The following is a 21,493-nucleotide window of genomic DNA, read 5'->3' on the forward strand; positions in this document are numbered from 1 at the left end:
TACAAATCTGAAACTTAGAACATATGAGGAGGGATGGAAGAAAAATGATAACTCATGAGCAAAAGCTGTCCTTCAACAGGTTTTAACCAATTCATGTTTCCTAGGTGGTCCAAATATGTCAAGCTACTTGTTTACTTTAAAGTAATTCTGTACTAATAGTGCCCAGAGGACATCAAACAGAAACCAAAGCAAATCCTGTCTGGAGGAATTCCATGGGTAACATTCCAAGAAGTAGGTGCTCACAGGATAAAAAAAAAAATCACAAGATACACAAATGAACAAGACTCTTCAGAAATCAAGTAAAAAGAGATCTACAAAACTTCTGGAGCAATCAGAAGTAGAATATAAAATAAGTATACTTCTTATGTTTACAGAAATAAAAGGAATTGAAAAGAGGAGTAAAAACAAGGTCATTATTAAAATGAGCAAATCTTGTTCAAAAATGACTATTTGAAAAGTACCAAATAGAACATCTATAAAATAATGCAATAGGTGAAGTAAGAAAACTCAATGGATTAATTTAATAACAACTTAAACCCAACTGAAAAGCTAGTAAACTAGAAGGCATAACTAAAGAAATTATTGAGCATGCAAGATAGAGTGACAAAAGGAATCAAGATATGAAACAAGGCTTAAAAGACACAGATGGGGTGCCTGGGTAGCTCAGTGTGGTTAAGCCTCTGCCTTTGGCTCAGGTCATGCCCTCAGGGTCCTGGGATCGAGTCCCACGTTGGGCTCTCTGCTCAGCAGGGAGCCTGCCTCCTCCTCTCTGTCTCTCTGCCTGCCTCTCTGCCTACTTGTGATCTCTCTCTGTCAAATAAATAAATAAAATATTTTAAATAAATAAATGAAGACAGGGATAAATGAAGTAAAAATATAAAATTCATCTAATTAGAGTTCCAAAAGAAGGAAATAGTAGGAATAGGGAAATCATAAAATCTGAAGAGTCGTCTAGTATTTTTTGAAACTGATAAAAATCAATCCAGAGACTGAAGAAGCTAAATGAATCCCGAACAGGATAAAGAAAAAGAATATCACATATAGACACACAATGAAATGCAGAATATCAAAGACAAAGAGGCTATATTAAAAGCAGAGAGATGGGCGCCTGGGTGGCTCAGTGGGTTAAGCCGCTGCCTTTGGCTCAGGTCGTGATCTCAGGGTCCTGGGATCGAGTCCCACATCGGGTTCTCTGCTCAGCGGAGATCCTGCTTCCCTCTCTCTCTCTCTGCCTGCCTCTCCATCTACTTGTGATCTCTCTCTGTCAAATAAATAAATAAAATCTTTAAAAATAAATAAATAAATAAATAAAAATAAAAGCAGAGAGAGGGGCACCTGGGTGGCTCAGTGGGTTAAGCCTCTGCCTTCGGCTCAGGTCATGATCTCAGGGTCCTGGGATCGAGCCCCAAGTCAGGCTCTCAGCTCAGCAGGGAGCCTGCTTCCCCACCCCCAACCTCTCTGCCTACTTGTGATCTCTTTCTCTCTGTCAAATGGATTAAAAAAATCTTAAAAAAAAAAAAGCAGAGAAAGAAGAGATAGCCTTCAAAGAAATGACAAATTGACACCTGACTTCTCTAACAATGAGTAACAATGAGCTCAGAAAAAAAGTGGAATGATATATTCGATACACTAGAAGTCTCTACTCAGTGAAAATATCTTTGAAAAATGAGGGTGAAAACAAATATAAATAAGCCCAATGTCACTCATAACATATTTCTAACCAATCACACCAGCCAAAATTCAAAGGCTTGACAAAAACACTTTACCAGACTATGAGGAAATAGGCATTCTAACGTGCTGCTAGTAGGAAGACAAATGGTACAACCCATATGTAGCAAAATTTGGCAATATCTTATAAAAAAATATGTATTCTTTAATCAAGCAACCCCACTTCTAGTACTTCACTCTAAAGATATACCACTACAACCATATGGTATATGCACCAGTTATCCACTGCAACATTATTTGTAATAAAATGGAGGAAAAAGAACCAAAATGCCCAGCCATAACAAATCGGTTAAAAACCAAATGCACATATAGATACAACAGAGCACTATGCAGGCATAAAGAAATAAGACGTATCTCCATGAATGGCTATGAAATGGTTTTTAGAAATAAACAGTAAAATAAAAAAGGATGATGCCATGAGTAATAGTGTATGATTAGCTTTGGTTTAAGAAAGAAGGTGAAATAAGAATGTGTATGTGTATATAAATACACAAATGTGCGTATGCACGCATATAATACAGTTCTGCGAAAGAAACACAAAGTACAATAGAAAATTAACAAAAATGAGTATCTGGAGGAGGTGAATTGGAAGGGGGTAGAAAGTACAGAAATACAAATGAGATTTTTCTCAGTATTCCTTTATATACTTTTGATTTTTGACTACATATCCAAAAACTAAAATCAAATCAAGACAATAGAGACAAATACTTCCAGGAGATGAAGCAGACATACTTTTACTTATTATTCCTTACTAAGTACAACTAAAAACCCTGGACACTATATATAAAACAAACAGAAGATGACTTCTAAGAAGGAAGAAAAGGCTCAACACCTAGCAACCTCAGAGTCCAAGCAGCAACATGGCAATGAGTTCCCAGATTTTTTGTGTGGGTATATGCCAGGTTTGGAGAAATTGTCAACCAAAAAAGCCATTGGACCCAGACAAAAGTTGTCCCAACAAATGTCTGCTCTCTCTGGCCAAATGACAAGGAGCAACCTAGCAGGACAGAAAACTTTTGGATAATAATCACTCTACTAAAACCCTACTACAAACATCAGAGAAAAAACTGTACTCAGAGAAAAAACCAAACCATGACAGCAAAGACCAGGAAGAGAGAAAGAACCTGGACTTCTAATCTTGAAAAGCCCTAATAAGGTTTCTCAACACTCCAGCTCAGTGGTGTCAGAGACCTAGCGGAAAGTCAGGTAATGAGGTCATCCCTACTGTGGTGTTACTGGAAGCCCCTTGGAGAGCTAGAACCCACAACCATCCAGCAAAAACATGGAAAACTCCCCTCTATTAGCTGTCAGTGGAAGCTGAGGGTGGTACCTGGACTTCTACCTGCGCCTGGCAGTAATAAGATATTGCCCCTTTCCCTTGCTAGAGTGGTGTAAAAAAAAAAAAAATCTGGTAAAAACTGAGCATTTAAGATCAAGAGTCCTATAACATAACACAAAAAAGTCAAGGTTTCAACTGAAAATCACTTGTTGTACCAAGAAACCAAGGAGAACTCAAACTGAATTAAAAGTGACAATCAGGGACACCTGGGTGGCTCAGTTGGTTGGACGACTGCCTTCGGCTCAGGTCATGATCCCGGGATCCCGGGATCAAGTCCCACATCGGGCTCCCAGCTCCATGGGGAGTCTGCTTCTCCCTCTGACCTTCTCCTCACTCATGCTCTCTCTCACTGTCTCTCTCTCAAATAAATAAATAAAATATTTTTTAAAAAAAAGTGACAATCAACAGATGCCAGCACTGAGATGGCAGATTTGTTAGAATTATCTGACAAGAAATTTAAAACAGACATTATTTCAAAAAATACTTCAGTGAGTAATTATAAACATATTTGAAACAAAGGCAAATAAAGAAAGACACAAAAAAGAAATGGTTTTAGCAAATAGAAAAATTAGGACCAAACAAATAGGAGAACTGAAAAATATAATAACCAGAACAGAAAGCTCAGTGGATGGGTTCAACAGAAGAATGGAAAAGGAAAGTTTCAATGGACTGGAAGATAGAATAATAGAAATTACTCAACTGAAAGAAAAGAGAAAGACTGGGGGGAAAAAAAAAGGACAGAGCTGTCGAAGCCATGACACCATAACAACAACAACAACAAAATCTAATGTTTATGTTACTGAAGTCCCCAGAAGAGGAAAAAAAAAAAAAAAAAAAAGCAGAGCTGAAAAATGACTTAAAGAAATAGTGACTGAAAACCTCCCAGATTTGGCAGAGACGCATCATATAGGTTCAAGTACCTGATCAAACCACAAACAGGATAAACTCCAAAAACCTAGGCCAGGACACAACACATTCAAACTTCTGAAAACTAAAGACAAAGAAAAAATCTTAAAAGCAGCCAGGAAAAAACAGTTCTTTACCTATAAGGTAAAAAATTCAAATGTAAGTGATCAGAGCAGAAATAAATGACATAGAAACTAAACAAACAAACAAATAGAAAACACCAATTAAACCAAGAGCTGATTCTTTGAAAAGATCAACAAAATCAATAAACCATTAGCCAGACTCATCAAGAAAAAAAGAGAAAGAACCTAAATAAATGAAATAAAAAACAAAGAGAAGTAATAATAGACACCATAGAAATACAAAGAATTACAGAGACTACTATAAAAAATCATACGTCACCAAATTAGACAACTTACAAGAAAAAATTAAATTCCTAGCAACATACAATCTTCCAAAACTTCACCAGGAAGAAACAGAAAATCTGAACAGACAAACTACTAGTAATGAAATTGAATTGGTAATCAAAAAACTACCAAAAAATAAAAGTGCAGGACTAGATGGATTCACAGATGAATTCTACCAAACATTTAAAGAGGAGTTAATACCTATTCTCCTCAAAATATTCCAAAAAGTAGAAGAGGAAGAAAGGTTTCCAAATACTACAAAGGCTTCCAAATTCTATGAGGCCAGTATTACACTGATACCAAAACCAGACAAAGATACCACTCTCACACACACACACACACACACACACACACACACACTACAAGCCAATATCACTGATGAACACAGATGCAAACCCCCCAACATGCACACTGCATTCAACAATACATTAAAAGGATCATTCACTAAAATCAAGTGAGATTTAACCCAGAGATGCAAGGATGTTTTAACACTCGTAAATCAATTAATGTGATATGCCACATTAACAAAGAATAAAATCATATGATCATCCCAACAGATGCAGAAAAAAGCATCTGACAAAATTCAACACCCATTCATGATAAAAACTCTCAGCAAAATGGGTTTAAAGGAACATGCATCAACATAAAGTTTATATATGAAAAACCAAAAGCTAACATACTCGATGGTGAAAAACTGAGAGCTTTTCCTCTAAGATCAGGAATAAGACAAGGATGTCCACTCACCACCTTCACTCAGCATAGTACTGGAAGTCCTAGCTATGGCAATCAGACAAGGAAAAAATAAAAGGCAGTCGGATTAGAAAGTTAGAAGTTATACTGTCACTATTTGCAATGGCATGATACTACACATTAAACCCTAAAGACTCCACAAAACACTACTAGAAGTAACAAATAAATTCAGTAAAGTTGCAAGATACAGAAATTGGTTGCATTTCTATATATTAATAACGAAGTAGCAGAAAGAGAAATTAAAAAAACAAATCCACTTACATTTGCATCAAAAAGAATAAAATATCAAAATAAATTTAACCAAGGAGGTGAAAGACCTATACTGTGAAAACTATGAAACTGAAGACGATGCAAATTAATGAAAAGACATCCCATTGCTCAGGGATTAGAAGTATGTTATTAAAATGTCCACACTACCCAAAGTAAGCTACAGATTCAAAGCAATCTCTATCAAAAGATCAACAGCATTTTTCATAGAACTAGAACAGATAATCCTAAAATTTGTATGGAACCACAAAAGACCACAAAGAGCCAAAGCAATCTTGGAAAAGAAGAATAAAGCTGGAAGTATCACAATCCTAGATTTCAAGATACACCACAAAGTTGTAGTAATCAAAACAGTACAGTACAGTTACACACATAGATCAATGGAACAGAATACAGAGCCCAGAAGTAGTAAACTCACATTCAAATGTGTGTGTGACTCAAATGGTCAATTAATCCATGACAAAGTAGGCAAGATTACACAATGGAGAAAAGAGTCTCTTCAACAAATGGTGCTGGGAAAGCCATATAGCTATATGCAAAAGAATGAAACTGGACCACTTTCTTATACCAAATACAAAAATAAATGCAAAATGGATTAAAGATCTAATAGTGAGACCTCAAACTATAAAACTCCTAGAAGAGAACATAGGCAGTAATTTCTTTAACACTGGCCATAGCGATATTTTCTAAATAGGACTCCTATGGCAAGGAAAACAAAAGCAAAAATGAACTACTGGGACTACATTAAAACAAAAAGCTTCTGCTCAGTGAAAGAAATCAACAACAAAATGACAAGGCAACCTATTGAACAGGAGAAAATATTTCCAAATGATATATCCAATAAGGGGTTAATACTCAAAATACATAAAGAACATAGACAACTCAACACCAAATAATAACAATAAAAATCATTATCTGATTAAAAATTTCAGAGAACCTATATAGACATTTTTCCAAAGAAGACCTACGGACATCAAGCAAACACATGGAAAGATGCTCAACATCACTCATCATCTGGGAAATGCAAATCAAAACCACACTGAGATACCAGCTCACACCCATTAGAATGGTTAGAATCAAAAAGACAATAAATAAGTGTTGACAAGGATGAAGAAAAAAAGGAACCCTTGTGTATGGCTGGTAGAATGTAAATTGGTGTAGTCACTGTGGAAAACATGTGGATGTGTGGCAGCAAAATATAGGAGAAATCTCTGTACCTCTATCTCAGTTGTTTTTTTTTTAAGATTTTTTATTTTATTTATTTATTTGAGAGAGAGGTAGAGAGAGAGAGAGAGAGCTTGAGAGGGGACAGGTCAGAGTGAGAAAGAGACTCCCCACTGAGCAGGGAGCCCAAAGGGGGACTCGATCCCGCGACTCCAGGATCATGACCCGAGCCCAAGGCAATTGCTTAACCAACTGAGCCACTCAGGTGCCCTCCATCTCAGTTTTGTTTTAAACCTAAAAAGGCTCTAAGAAACTAAGTCCTTAAAAAAAAAATAAATTAATTAAAAAAATAAAATGCACTTCACCAGAGAGGATATAAAAAGGCAAATAAGCACATGAATGTTAATAGGTAAGTGCAGATTAAAATCAAAATGAATTTATCAGTACACACCTATCAGAATGACTGAAATAAAAAGAGCACCACCACAAAATGCCTTTGAGAAGAATGTGGAGAAGAAACCAGATCACTCATACATTGTTGGTGGGAATATAAAATGGTACAATCTCTATGGGAAACAGGTTAGCAGCTTCTTAAAAAACTAAACATGTAACTACTCAACAATACAAAGGAACGGACTATTGATATGCTCACCAGTGTAGATGAAACTCCGGAGATTACGCTGAGTGAAGAAAAGCCAATCGCAAAAGGTGACATACTGTATGATTCCATTTACAAAACCTTCTGGAAATGATAAAATTATAGAAGTGGAGAACAGATTAGTGATTGCCAGAAATTAATGAGGGGGTAGGCCAAAAGGGAAGTGTGACTATAAAAGGGCAATATGAGGTAACTTGCCATGATGGAAATGTTTTTGATTTTGGCTGTATCAACTGATACTATGCTACCGTTTGCAAGTTGCTGGCACTGCAAAACTGGATAAAGCCTACATGAGATGTCTGTATTATTTCTCACAAATGCATATAAATCTACAAATTATTTCAAAATAAGAAGTTTAATTTTTTTAAAGATTTTACTTATTTGTATATGTGAGAGAGAGAGCACACAAGCAGGGGGAGTAGCAAGCAGCAGGAGAAGCAGGCTGAGGGAGAAGCAGGATCCTTGCTCAGCAGGGAGCCCAACGCAGGGCTCAATCCCAAGACCCTGGGATCATGACCTAAGCCAAAGGAAAATGTTTAACCAGCCGAGCCACCCAGGCATCCCCAAACGTTTATGAACACAAGGGGCACCTGGGTGGTTCAGTGGGTTAAAGCCTCTGCCTTCGGCTCGGGTCATGATCCCAGGGTCCTGGGATTGAGCCTCACACCGGGTTCGCTGCTCGGCGGGGAGTCTGCTTCCTCCTCTCTCTCTCTCTCTCTGCCTGCCTCTCTGCCTACTTGTGATCTCTGTCTGTCAAATAAATAAATAAAGCCTTTAAAAAAAAAAAGCACAAAATTGCTTAGAATCAGAAATAAATGAACCTGATAGCCCCCCCACACACACACACACATCAAGAAACTTCTGAACACAGTGCTCTGACGATACATCCATCGTCAGGATACAGCCTAAAGACCAAAACATGTAAAGAATCTTAACCCTCATTCATCAGTTTGTTGTTGGTATTAGTACTAATGTAATAATCCCTAAACTATGGGTAGCTGAGGATAGAGGAAATGAGTAAATATTATGACATATGGGAAACCAGGATTTTTACCCACAGAGAAGTGAGGCACGAATACAGAATGGGGAAAATTGAAAGATGGACACATACATACACACACACACACACACACACACACACACACACTTCCTAAATCTGTCCACTGAAAGGGCCTAAATACAGTACCATCCCAGTAGAAATAAGCACACCAAAAGCCCAGATAATAATTTTCATGCCATTCACCACTAAAAGGAACATGGGATCCTTGGAAAAAAAAACAATAGATTTCTGGGGCACCTGGGTGGCTCAGTGGGTTGATCCTCTGCCTTCGGCTCGGGTCATGGTCTCAGGGTCCTGGGATCGAGTCCCGCATCGGGCTCTCTGCTCGGCGGAGAACCTGCTTCCTCCTCTATCTCTCTCTCTGCCTGCCTCTCTGCCTACTTGTGATCTCTCTCTGTGAAATAAATAAATAAAAATCTTAAAAAAAAAAATAGATTTCTGGTCTGAGGCAGAGAAATTACTAGGTAAGCCTGGAACAATTTGTTCCAGAAAATAGAAAAGTAGTAAAAAATATGATAGGGACATGTCAAAAGGACACAGAAGCCAGCTTAAAAGGACTCTCCCTGGCCAAATTTAAGATGGTTTGAGCATCAAAAAAGTTATGGTACTTAATTATAACATAATGAATAAAAAGAACCAAGCTACCTGTAGTAATACTTAAAAAAAGAAGGGATGTAGGTAAAAAAGAAAAACCTCTTCTTTATAAAACAATGCTATCAAATGGTAGAAAGAACAGCAGAATTAGAAAATCACCATTTTGAAACCACCAATGTAATAAGTGATCCACCTAAGACTCTTCAGTCAATACGAAAATCACTGGGTTGAATGCTGTTAGAGAAGATATTCATTCAGTGTCAAAGTAGTCATCACACAGTACAGTATTTTAAAAAAAGGATTAAAAATTTAAAAAAAAACAAACAACAAAGGGGAAATGGTATCTTTATAACGGACTTGTCAGTTATCACCTTAGCATTAGCAGTAGTGGAACAACTTGACATTCTATGTCTCCTCATGTGATACTATAAGGAGGATACAATACCACTCATGTAACAAACTCGACAAAAATGTTAACCTAAATCTAATCATGGTTAAGCAATTAAGCAAATTTAAAATATGGGACATTCTACAGACAGTTAACTTGGACTTTTCAAAAATTTCAATGTCATCCCCCAAAAGTGTGATTATTCTAGAATGATTAAAGGAGACTAAAGCAATATAATAATGAAATGTGATCTATGAAGCTCAATTGGACCCTGAATTTTTTTAAAAAGTCAGATATAAAAGTCATTTTTTTAAAGATTATATTTATTTGAGAGAGCGAGCACAACAGGGGAACAGCAGATGGATAGGGAGAAAAAGGCTCCCTGTTGAGCAGGAAGTCTTTTTTTTTTTTTAATATTTTATTTATTTATTTGACAGACAGAGATCACAAGTAGGCAGAGAGGCAGGTAGAGAGAGAGAAAGGAGGAAGCAGGTTCCCTGCTGAGCAGAGAGCCCGATGTGGGGCTCAATCCCAGGACCCTGAGATCATGACCCGAGCCGAAGGCAGAGGCTTAACCCACTGAGCCACTCAGGCGCCCCTGAGCAGGAAGTCTTATCTGGGGTTTGATCCTAGGACTCTGGGATCATGACCTGAGCCTAAGGCAGACGCTTAACCAACTGAGCCAGGCACTCCACAAAATCATTTTTTGACAATTAAGGAAACTGCATATCAGATGGCATTGCTAAGTTAGCATTAATTATCTTAGATGTGATTAGTATTGCAATTATAGAGGAAAATGTCCTCATTCTTGAGAGGCATGCTGAAATATTTAGGTGAAATATCATGATATTTGCAACTTATTTTTAAATACTTTAGGAAGAGTGTGTATGCATGCATGTATGTAGACATGAAAAAGATATGTGTAGTCATGTGTAGACAGAAAAAGAAAGCAATGAGTCTAAAGGAATTTCCCATAAAATACCAAATTATTACACTCTTCGTGTTCTTTTTCACTAAAGTCTATTAGAACAAGATACAGAAGAAGAAATACATGTCTGTATTATCCCAAGATGTCTAGCTTTAAATGGACAGATAAGCACTAGGCAAGTTAAAGGATCTGTCCTGAAGAGACTGTTCTAGGGCATTGTGCAGACACAGCTGGAGGGATTGATTTTACATTGTTGGCACTCCGGATATTGCATGTTTTTGGCAGTGTACTTACAGAATACTGCTAAGTATCAGAAAATTGAAGAACAAACCAACAATAACAAGAGAAACACAAAACAAATATTCTGTGAACTTGAGAAAAGTAATTTGCAAAGACTACAATCAAGTTAACTTTATCCAGCATTCTAGCTACCAGGAATACTCTACCAAAGTAGTACTTTTGCCATTTTTCTATATAAAATCAGCATTCCAAATGATGGCCAAGTATCACCACAGGATCCTGACAAGTCTTCTAAGTCATTCAAGTTAAGTATATTCCATTTCCCTTTAATACAATATAACTTTTATAATATTCTGATCCTTTGAAACCTGTTGAGCCGTACTTGCTGTGCATGAAAACTCTCTATTAATTGGTAATCTGATTAACCAGAACTATCCATTGCTTAACAATGGTGGAAAACAGGACACGAAAGGGGCTTGGGAGTTGGAGCACACTGTAAGATTTCATTGACAAAAAGTAGATAATCGTCACATAGTGACTATTACAAAATAGGCCTTCCAACAATGAAGGTAACAAAAAACTCAGCAATCTCTAAATGGAATATTCAAAATGTGTATTTTTACGATCTTTGTTGGTTTTGAGTGTTTAATTGAACAAATGGGTCCGGTCACAAAGTGAATTTCAAATGAAACGAGGATTACTGTGGAAGGGGTAAGTCGCTAGAGTTGGGGATGGATGGCCATTACACTATGAGACTGGTATTATTATTATCCCCATATTAAAAGTGAGGAAACTGAAAGAGATTAACATCTCCCAAACCACATAACTAGTTAAGTGGGCAGAGCCATGTTGCAAATGCAGTCCAACCCCAGAGCCTGCCCTCAAGATGCTTAAACTATCTGGTATTTCCAATTTGTGTTCGTTTGGTTTTTTTGAGGAGGGCCTGATGCCACCCTTCACTGAATACCTGCAGTAAGTACTTTGCTTGCGTCATTTAACCCTTACAACAACCCTGTGAAATAGGACTTTTACTCCTGTTTTTCAGAGGGAACATTAAGGTTGAGAGAGGTTGAGTAATCTGTCCAAAGTTATACTGCCAGCAAATGGAGGAACCATGATTCAAACCACTGTCTGCCTCCATGGCCCTTTTCCTTTCTAGGATTACATTCTGCCTTCCTTGCTCTATGTATAAACCATTCCTTATTTTTCAAGAAAGCAAATCTTCTACTAGACAACTTTTGATTATTAAACATGTATTCCTATTATTGTTTGGAATTAATGACATATAATTTCTCTAAAAATGTTCTTTCTTATAATTTCTACAGTATGAGAAAACAAACCTAAATAAAATGAAGGTTTTGGAATGTAGGAAATTATCATAGAAACATCCTCAAAAGCTACCTAGTTGAAGTCCCTAAGTGCAACAGGATTGGAAGCTAGCAATAATTAATGGTATGCATCCAAATGTAACAGCAACAACAAAAACAACAACAAAAATCTAACAACAACAACAAAAAACCTGGGGGCTTGCTTCAGCTAGGGATCAGCTGAAAATATGAGATGACTGAAGCTTCATATTATACCAATACATTGTTAGTTTTTATCCTATTTATTTTTTAAAGATTTTTATTTATTTATTTGAGAGAGCGCGTGCACACACAAGCAGAGGGAGAAGAAGAAAGCAGGCTCTCTGCTGAGCAAGGGCTCAGTGCAGGGCTTGATCCCAGGTCCCTTGGATCACCCTGAGCCACCCAGGCACCCCCATTTATTAATTTTTAAAAGCACAGTTTTACAGTGTTGGTAACAACTCTGAAAATGCTCCTATTGCATACAATTGCCCTTCTGTGAAAATCAGAAACCAGGGGTGCCCAGGTCTATCAGTCAGTTAAGCGTCTGCCCTCGGCTCAGGTCATGATCTCAGAGTCCCAGAATCAAGCCCTGCACTGTTCCCTCTGCTCAATGGTGAGTCTGCTTCTCCTTCTGTCTCTCACCTGACTCATGCGCTCTCTCTCAAATAAATAAAATCTTTTTTTAAATAAATAAAAACTTTTTGGGGCGCCTGGGTGGCTCAGTGGGTTAAGCTGCTGCCTTCGGCTCAGGTCATGATCCCAGGTCCTGGGTTCGAGCCCCGCATCGGGCTCTCTGCTCAGCAGGGAGCCTGCTTCCTCCTCTCTCTCTGCCTGCCTCTCTGCTTACTTGTGATTTCTCTCTGTCAAATAAATAAATAAAATCTTTAAATAAATAAATAAATAAATAAATAAAAACTTTTAAAAATACAAAAATAAAAAAATAACATCAGAAACCAACCTCATTTTACTCATTTAATTCCTGCTTATTCCAGAAAGAATGTAAAACAGCTGAAAAATCATCCTCACTCTACCTTGACTGGAACCAAGTGACCCAGAGCCCTGGTTGAGTTGGTTTGTGAGATTCTGGTGTACATTTACCATATGCAGCTGAAGTAACTGTATGTGACCGTCGACAAGTCTCCTAACCTAAAAAATGAGGGTAACAATACCTACCCCACAGGGTTGTTGTGAGGTTTAAATGAGCTGACACATGCAGAAAGATGATGCCAACATATATAAAGATTACGTGCAAAAAGATATGCCTACATATAACCACAGTCGTCGTGATTGTTTAAGTTGCTGCCTGTCCGTGATTGAAGCACCATGTGGATGGAAAAAACCTATCACTTCTCCATCTCTCTAAAAAGCTTTGAGGAATCTTACTCAGAACTTAATGTCGCACTTATCCTCTTAACACCATATCCTCTTCCTTCAAGCGCTAGACATGGTAAGAACCCTCATTCTTAGGGAAAAAACTCCCATTGAGGCCTTCATCTAGTCAAATGACCACTCTGTGGTTGGGTTTTTTTTGTTTTGTTCTGTTTGGGGTTTTGTTGTGGTTTTTTTTTTTGCTAGTTTTCACTGTCAAACTTCTTAAATGTATTTCTTGTAGCAACTGTTGTTGATATGATTAGGATGTGGCTTAAAACAGCTGGCATTACCCTGGGAAAGTCAGACTTGACTCTCTGAATTTCCCCTTACTTGTACAGAAGCAGGAAAACAGAACAAACACAATAACACAAAAACCACAATGCTAATATACTAACTAATGGAGATAAGTGTATTTGCCCAAAGGTCCTGAGAGTTAAATTCTTTAATCAGCTCCTTCTCTCTCTAAAGGAAATCTATAAATAGGAAACCAAATTATAGCCAAATATTTGTATGATAGTCCAATCATACAGACCAGATATTTAAGCTCTGGGCAGTGTTATCACCTTCTCTGAACAGTTCTGAAAAAACACTTCCAAATTCTGCCTCTCCAATTTCCATTTTTCTGTATTTCCATGCTGCCCATCCACCTTCTGCTGTGAGTCTTTCTTTAGATATGTTAATATCATCTATTAGATTACATCAAATCCCACTCTTCCAGCTTTCAATCTGAAAAAGACAGACATCTTTTAAGATGACTTCTGCAGAAAACTGAACTCGTCTATTATGTGATTTTATTAAGCCAACTTTGAGTTCTGCTGATGGCACCGACATCATACCACGTACACTCCCCACCCACCCCTGTCACCTTCTAATCACTTTTTCTTCCTTAATTCTTAACTTAAATTCCATTCCCCATCACATCCTATGACCTCTTTATAATTCTCATTCTTCTATATTCACTTTTGCAACTGTTAATAATTTTCCACCCATTTCTTAACAACCTTCCCCATCCACTGGCTTTAATGGAGACAAAAAACAGTTGATATGCATATTAATTTTAAATCGCTCTGTAGAACCTATGATGGTTAAGAGTCTAGGTGCTAGGAATCAGATAGACTTGGATCCAGTCTCTATTTTTACTAGCTATGTGCCCATGGGAAAGTTACTTAACTTCCCCCAAGCCTTTTCCCTCAACTGTAGAATGGACATAATGACATTATTGTTTATTTAGTGCTTAGCATAATAAGCTTACTCTGATATGAAATAATCACTCAAAAAATATTGACTATAATTTCTGTGTCCTAATTCTCAGCTCCTGTCATTTTTATTTTTTAAGATTTTATTTATTTATAAAATTTGACAGAGAAAGAGCGAGAGAGCACAACCAGGGGGAGGAGTAGAGGGACAGGGAGGAGCAGGGCAGGGAGCACAATGCGGGCTCCATGCGGGGCTCCAGCCCAGGACCCTGAGATCATGACCTGAGCCAAAGGCAGACACTTAACCAACTGAGCCACCAAGGCACTCCAGCTCCTGTTATTCTATTCCTCTCTTTCTACTTTGAAGAATTCAAATAGCTTTGACTAAATACTGCAGTTAAATATATTCCTCAAGTTACTGTTGAAGAACTAAACCTTTTACCCTCTTCTTCAGTAATAAAGAAAATCACTATTTGTATATTTTGCCAATATCTAAGAAATAACCTGCTAAAAACTGATTCAATCTTCATACTCTTTCTTTCTTTTCTTAAATATTTTATTTTTAAATTATTTCTATACCCAAGTAGGGTTTTAAACTCACAACCCTAAGATTAAGAGCCACACACTCCACCAACTGAACTAGCCAGGTATCCCTCATCTTCATAATCTTTCTTAAGACACTCATTTCCCTTGGCTTCTGCAATAAAACCTGCAAAAAAAAAACTTTGCCACATTTTTCTTCTCTCGCATTTCTTTGTAGACTCTACTGCGAGTTCACCCTCCTGTACCCAAAACTCTAAATATTAGTGTTCTAAAGGGAAAGCCTAACGATTTTCATTTCTCATACTATAGTCTCTCCCTTGATGGTCTTTTTGCTTCATCATGGCCACAACTGCAATCTAAAAATAAGTAAATGACTTCCATATTATCTCTAGTGCAGACCTCTCTTCTAAGTCCTAGATCTCTATATCCAACTGCCTACTGATATTACCGTGTGATGACAAGGCAGCTTAAACTCAACAGATCCAAAACTGAACTCATGGTCTCCCTGGACATTATTCAAAACTAGATTCACAAGCCATGTTCAGTCAAACCCTAGTTCATCTCTAGTATTCTGTGTTGTTGGTGAATGAATGGCATTACCATCCATCCAAGGTGCATGAGGCAGAAGTCTAGAAGTTATCCTTTATAACCTTCCTCTTCCTCCCTCTCCAAATCTAATTTATTCCAATTTCCATTTATGGATAATATTTTATTAATTTCTATTTTTTACATTAATACCAAAATAATCTCCTTTGCTAGTTTCATTCCTCTACTGCCCATATTACTGCTATAATGTTAAGGTCTCTATCAACTGAAACTTTAGACTTTACATCTTTCCTGTTCTTCCCTCCCTTGCATCTCAACAATCTAATGTATAATGCCCTCTAAATATTCTACCTCTTCTAGCCACAAAATCTACTTTATAATATCTGCATGTGATTATTCTTTCCCATCCCTCTTCCCTAGCCAAGTCATGTTTTGTTTTTTTTTTCTCTCAAAACTCCTCTTGGAGTGGCACCTGGGTGGCTCAGTGGGTTAAGCCTCTGCCTTCGGCTCAAGTTATGATCTCAGGGTCCTGGGATCGAGCCCCATGTGGGGCTGTCTGCTCAGCGGGGAGCCTGCTTCCCCTCTCTCTCTGCCTGCCTCTCTGCCTACTTGTGATCTCTCTCTCCATCAAATAAATATATAAGTAATTAAAAAAAAAAAAACCTCTTGGAATCCTTAACTCTTTAATTCCATCCAATATAACTCCTTATGGGTGGGGGGAGGTTACACATTCAGGGCCATAATTTGTTTAACCCAGTCATCTCTCTTTGACAGCAACACCTACAGAACATTTAATAGTTTTCCTCCCATAGTCCTCAAAATCTGCCATTATCCAAATACACTATTTCCTTTAATGATACAAGTACCACATCCATGTATACATGTTTTATTTACCTTTTATTAACATGTATGTTATCAACCTTTTGTTTCATAAGATTATGAATTTCACAACTTTAACACAAATCATTTTGTGTTTCTTCATTTGTTCTGAACTTTCTTCATTTGTTCTGAAATCCCTCTCCCAAGTATCAAAGTGGTCCTCTCATTTCAGCATCTTCTCATTTGATGAACAAGTTGATAGTTTTCTCACCCATATTCTTTGTGATTTTATTTTTTTAAAGATTTTATTTATTTATTTATTTATTTGTCAGATTGAGAGAGAGAGAGAGCATGCACAAGCAGGCAGAGGCAGAGAGGCAGAGCAGGCTCCCTGCTGAGCAAGGAGCCTGATGTGGGACTCGATCCCAGAACCCTGGGATCATGATCTGAGCCAAAGACAGCGGCTTAACCGACTGAGCCACCCAGGCTTTGTGATTTTAAAGGAATCCTAAAAATCCTTTGTGATTTTAAAGGAATACAAAAATAAATACAGCATGAATCATGTCCTTATACTCTGCTTAAAGGGCATGATCCAGCTGTATTAATATTTGTATCCCTAGTTTCCACAATATGTCTCACAAAGAGAAGGTGCTCCATACACGTCCAACAGACTCAAAGAATTTTGCTTAGGGCTGATGTTGTAATGTTCATGAGTGCCAAAAAGAAAGCAGAACTTCTCAAATGTGTGAACTCTGCTTTTTTTTTTTTTTCCCCGAGAAAAACAGTATTTGGACTAAAAAAGGGTAGAAAGAATGGATGCCCAGTATAGGTGAGAAGACTGTAACACAGCACCTTGCTGCTCTAAATGAAATGAAGCTTCTCATGAATGTGATCACTGCATCACTGCCAGTGGAGGAAGCATGGAGACCTGGAAGGTTGCCAAAGACTGGAAACAAGCAAATGTAGATCTGATTTTTTCTAATATAGAATAAAAGAGAAAAGAATAGAATTGATAATAATAGTCGAGTATACTTGGCATCAGTTCTTTCTAAAATCAGATTATTTATTTAAAAAGCAGCTTCTAATCACTTTGAAACAAAATGGTAAGCATTTGTGGAACCAACTTAAGTAACCAGACAAATATAATTTCCTTTCTTTTTTTTTAAAGGCTGTCTTTATAGACAGATCACATATCAAAAAGAAGCAATAAAAATAGTATCAGATTTCAACAAGGTAGAATTTCAACAAGGTATATGACCAGGCTCTCATTACACCATATGGTAAGATAAATATAAGATGATAACAGTACAATTAAATGCTGGCTAATTACTTAAATGACCATAACAATGAGTGCTTCTTAATGAAGTGCCATCAACTTGAAGGTCAGTTCTACCCGCAGGGTTCAGAACTCCTATCTGTGGCCCTTTCCTATTCAACAATTTTATCAGTAATTTGAATGAAGATGTAAAAGGCTACTATACTGCTGCCTTTATCCAATATATGGCTGACATGAAACTAAGGGGCACAAATATGTATTAAGAAAGAGCTGGGATCTGAAAAAAACAATGATAAGCCAGATAAGTAGGCTAATTCTAACTAAGATGAAATTTAACAGGGAAAAATATCTAAGACATCAATCACTATCCAAAAAACAAAATACATATAGAACTGTGAGATGGGCAAGTCCCATGACTTATTGACACATATGTAAAACAAATAAAAAGGGGGCTTAATAGCTCTTGACAGCAATCTTAGTTCAATCTTGACAGCAGCAAGCTCAATATGATGAGGATCTCAGAAAAGCTAATGTGATGCTAGATGCAGCAGTAACAGTATTTCAAACATGGGAGGCAGCAGTCCTGCTCAATTCTGGACTGATCTGACAACAACTGGGATGTTGTGTATCCTTCTAAGGGTCACAGTCTTCAGAGGATCATAACCATACTGGCACATGTTCAGAACAGAACCACCAGGATGCTCAGGACCCTGGATACCATTCCACAAAAGGAGAGGCAGGAGAGAAAGGAGATTTATAAATAGGACAAAACAGTGCCTTGCAAGAAAAATGATGGCTACTTTCACTCAGTCACTCAATGAACATGAATTTCAAATCTATTTCAGGCCAGATGCTGTAACAATGTTTGGGAATACTGAGAGAAGAGAGTCTATGTCCATGGCATGTTCCTATGTATATCTGAAGAGCTGAAAAAGCCATGATCTGAAAAAGGATTAGACTGTTCTATATGATTTCATAAGGTAGGAATAAGACCGGTGGAAAGAAGTTAGAAAGTAACTGATTTCAGCTCCAAATGAGAGTATTTTAGGAATCAAAGATGACTTAAGCTACCTGAGAAGACAGCAAGGTTCCCATTCCCATCAGGAATGTTGTACTTAGTGGAGAGATTGCTGAAAGAGGACAGGCACTGAACTGACCATCTTTAATGTTCCTCGTATTCGATACTAGGACTCTACACTTCCCTAGGAAATGGACTCTCACCAGATTCACCGTACTTGTGCACTTCAGCATCACAGCTTTCCTACAGTTGCTACTTCCAACTTTGTACCCTATCCTCTCCTGAAATGATGCTTTATAATGGGGAACGGTCTGAGAGCAATAGGAATAATGAACTACGGGAAGAAACTGAACCATCAGCACACAGAACACAAAAAAATCAATACTGTTCAATGTACAGAAAATATAGGAATTCTTTATACTGTAAGTCATAAATTCAATTTAAAATACCTCACTATGTTCAATTAACGTAAACAAGGACTTGTCATGTACTGCATCTCTTGTTGGGAGCCATTTTTTCTTAACCAACAAGGAAAAAACAATTTTAACTTAAGATCACTTTGAGAATTTGTGTCCTGAATAAACACTACAAAAACCTCCATTATAAGGGTATGTGAAACTAAGTTTATAATAGATTTCTTTTAGAAATGATTTATTGGATATAGCAGGCCTAATAACATGAACTAATCAAACTGTGGAATTCTGATTAAATGGCTACTTAAGTTTAATCCATTTGAAAACACACACACACACACAGGCAAGATAAACACCGAGAAAAGGCCTAGCCCATTTAGTTCTGGCTTTTATAAATTGGTTTAATATCATTAAAGCTTACTTCCATTCATTTTATTTTGTAATTTTATTTTTTATTTTTTTTTAAAGATTTTATTTATTTATTTGACAGAGAGAGGTCACAAGTAGGCAGAGAGGCAGACAGAGAGAGAGGAGGAAGCAGTCTCCCTGCTGAGCAGAGAGCCCGATGCGGGACTCGATCCCGGGACCCTGAGATCATGACCTGAGCCGAAGGCAGCGGCTTAAACCACTGAGCCACCCAGGCTCCCTTATTTTGTAATTTTAAAACCGTCTCCTATATTGGCTCTGTACCCAGTTACAGCCGGGTGCTGAAGGAGTTCATCCTTCCAAACTGTTAATATTAACTTCTTGGAAGCTGTCCCTTACACTTTAGTGCTTTCTCCATTTGGATACAATAAATGGACCACAATTCGATTACCAACGTCTCTTTCTTTTAAAGAGCAGCCTGGAAAAGACAAAAGTGAGAAAAAAAAAAAAAAAAGAGAGGCATGTTTAACCACCAGCCCTGAAAAAACGCTTCCCCTCTGGTTGTCAACTCTTGACGGCGCTCTACCATTTCTCAACACACTGCCTGGTCCTCTCCGATAAAAAAGAAAAAGAAACAAAAACTGATTCCAGTTTTCCTGGGACAGGGAGATCCCCTTTTGTAAAAGTGGCTAAAGCGAGGCTCCCCGTGGGATTTCATCTCGTAGCCAAGGCAGTGCCAACCGAGGCGTCCGACACCAGGGCAGCGCCCGCCCGCCCGGAGCCCAGGGTGGCCCCAGCTGGCAACCGAACAGCCCCGGCGGAGCCCAGAGCCGCCGGGGCCGCAGGGTCCCAGCCGCGACCCCGAACAGCCTCGCGAGCGCCCCGGGACGGTGGCGAAGGCGGGGAGACGCGGCTCGACTTACAGTGACACCATCCTAGGTGACAGCACCAGTGCAGCTTGAAGCACTTGCCGTGGCTGTGCGTGGCACAGATGGAAAGCCCGTCGCACGGCTGGAAGTCGGGTCTGCGGGCAGCGCAACTCCGCGCCAGGGCCTGAGCCTCATCCACTTTCTCGCTCTTCCAGCCCCGCTCGGGCGCCGACGCCGACGCCGCACTCATTTCCGCTCCCTCAGCGGAGCCGAGGCCGGGAGCCCGGGAGAAGCGGCGTCTGGACGGGCAGGAAGCCGAGCCGGCTGCAGACGTGGGAGGGCGCGGGCCGGGAGTCACGCCAGCGCGCGTGGCGGCGGCAGCGGTGCTGGCGGTGCTGCTGGTGGTGGTGGTGGCGGTGGTGGCGGCGGTGGCGGCGGCGGCGGCGGCGGGAGCGCGGAGGTCCCAGGCTCGCAGAGGAGCCGCCCCGGGCGCTGCGATCGGGGGGCTGGGCCTGCCGCCGCCTGCCTCCCTCCGCCGCGGCGCGCGCCGCGTCCCCACGCGCACACGCACGCGCACACGAGCGCGCGTGCCGACCGCCCGGGCTGGCGCCAAGCGTCGGTCAACGAGCCCGGCCTCTTCACACGCGCTGTCGGCGTCCCCTCTTGTCACAGCGAGTCCCTGACACACACTCACTCATTCCTCCGAGACCCACCCCGACCGACGCACGGCCATTAGTGAACATACAAGCGCCTCGGCGGCTTGGCATTCACAGGCACGGCAGCTTACACGCGCGCTTCCCACACACACTTCCCGCCGAGCTGGGCAGTCTCGAGAACTCCGCCGAGGGCTGTGCACGCAGAGGACACGCCCACCCTAAGCGCTCGGTGGGCTGGTCCCTGCGCCTCTGCCTGCGGGGTTCTCTCATACACACATCCTCTCCCCACACGCGGCTCACATTTCCCTCGTACACGCCTCCCAGAGTAGACACGCAGGCCCCTCGGAGGCGCGCGCGCGTTCACGGCCGCGCGCACTCTCCCCCCCAGGGCAAGCCTCCTGCTCCAGGCGCGGCCACTCCGCCACGTGGCAGGGGCCCAAGCCTCCAGGCCTGGGCCACCGCGCCCGTGGGAACGAACCATTGCCTGCTGGCCCTGAGGACGCCCTGGCGTCCCAGCCCCAGTCTCCATGGGGGTGCAGCCCCACCTTGCTGAGCAGGAAAATAACGCCCGTTTGTGTGTGTGCGTGGGTGGGTGGGTGGGTGTGTGTGTGTCAGAGCGGGAGAGAGAGAGATGCATTTGTG

The 21,493-nt window shown here is 39.8% G+C and overlaps 1 protein-coding gene across 1 annotated transcript in view; it reads right to left on the minus strand.

The window, feature by feature from the left end:
* The window catches only part of C1H3orf70 (chromosome 1 C3orf70 homolog), an 80,237-nt gene extending 59,211 nt beyond the window's left edge, over nt 1-21,026 (minus strand). The window contains exon 1 of the mRNA XM_047732030.1: nt 20,250-21,026. Coding sequence (XP_047587986.1) covers nt 20,250-20,445 — 196 coding nt within the window. The 5' untranslated portion in view covers nt 20,446-21,026. The remainder of the gene's footprint in view (nt 1-20,249) is intronic.
* Nucleotides 21,027-21,493: the final 467 nt, after the last annotated feature.

Source organism: Lutra lutra, chromosome 1 (genome assembly GCF_902655055.1).
Source record: "Lutra lutra chromosome 1, mLutLut1.2, whole genome shotgun sequence".
In the NCBI taxonomy this organism is placed as follows: domain Eukaryota; kingdom Metazoa; phylum Chordata; class Mammalia; order Carnivora; family Mustelidae; genus Lutra; species Lutra lutra.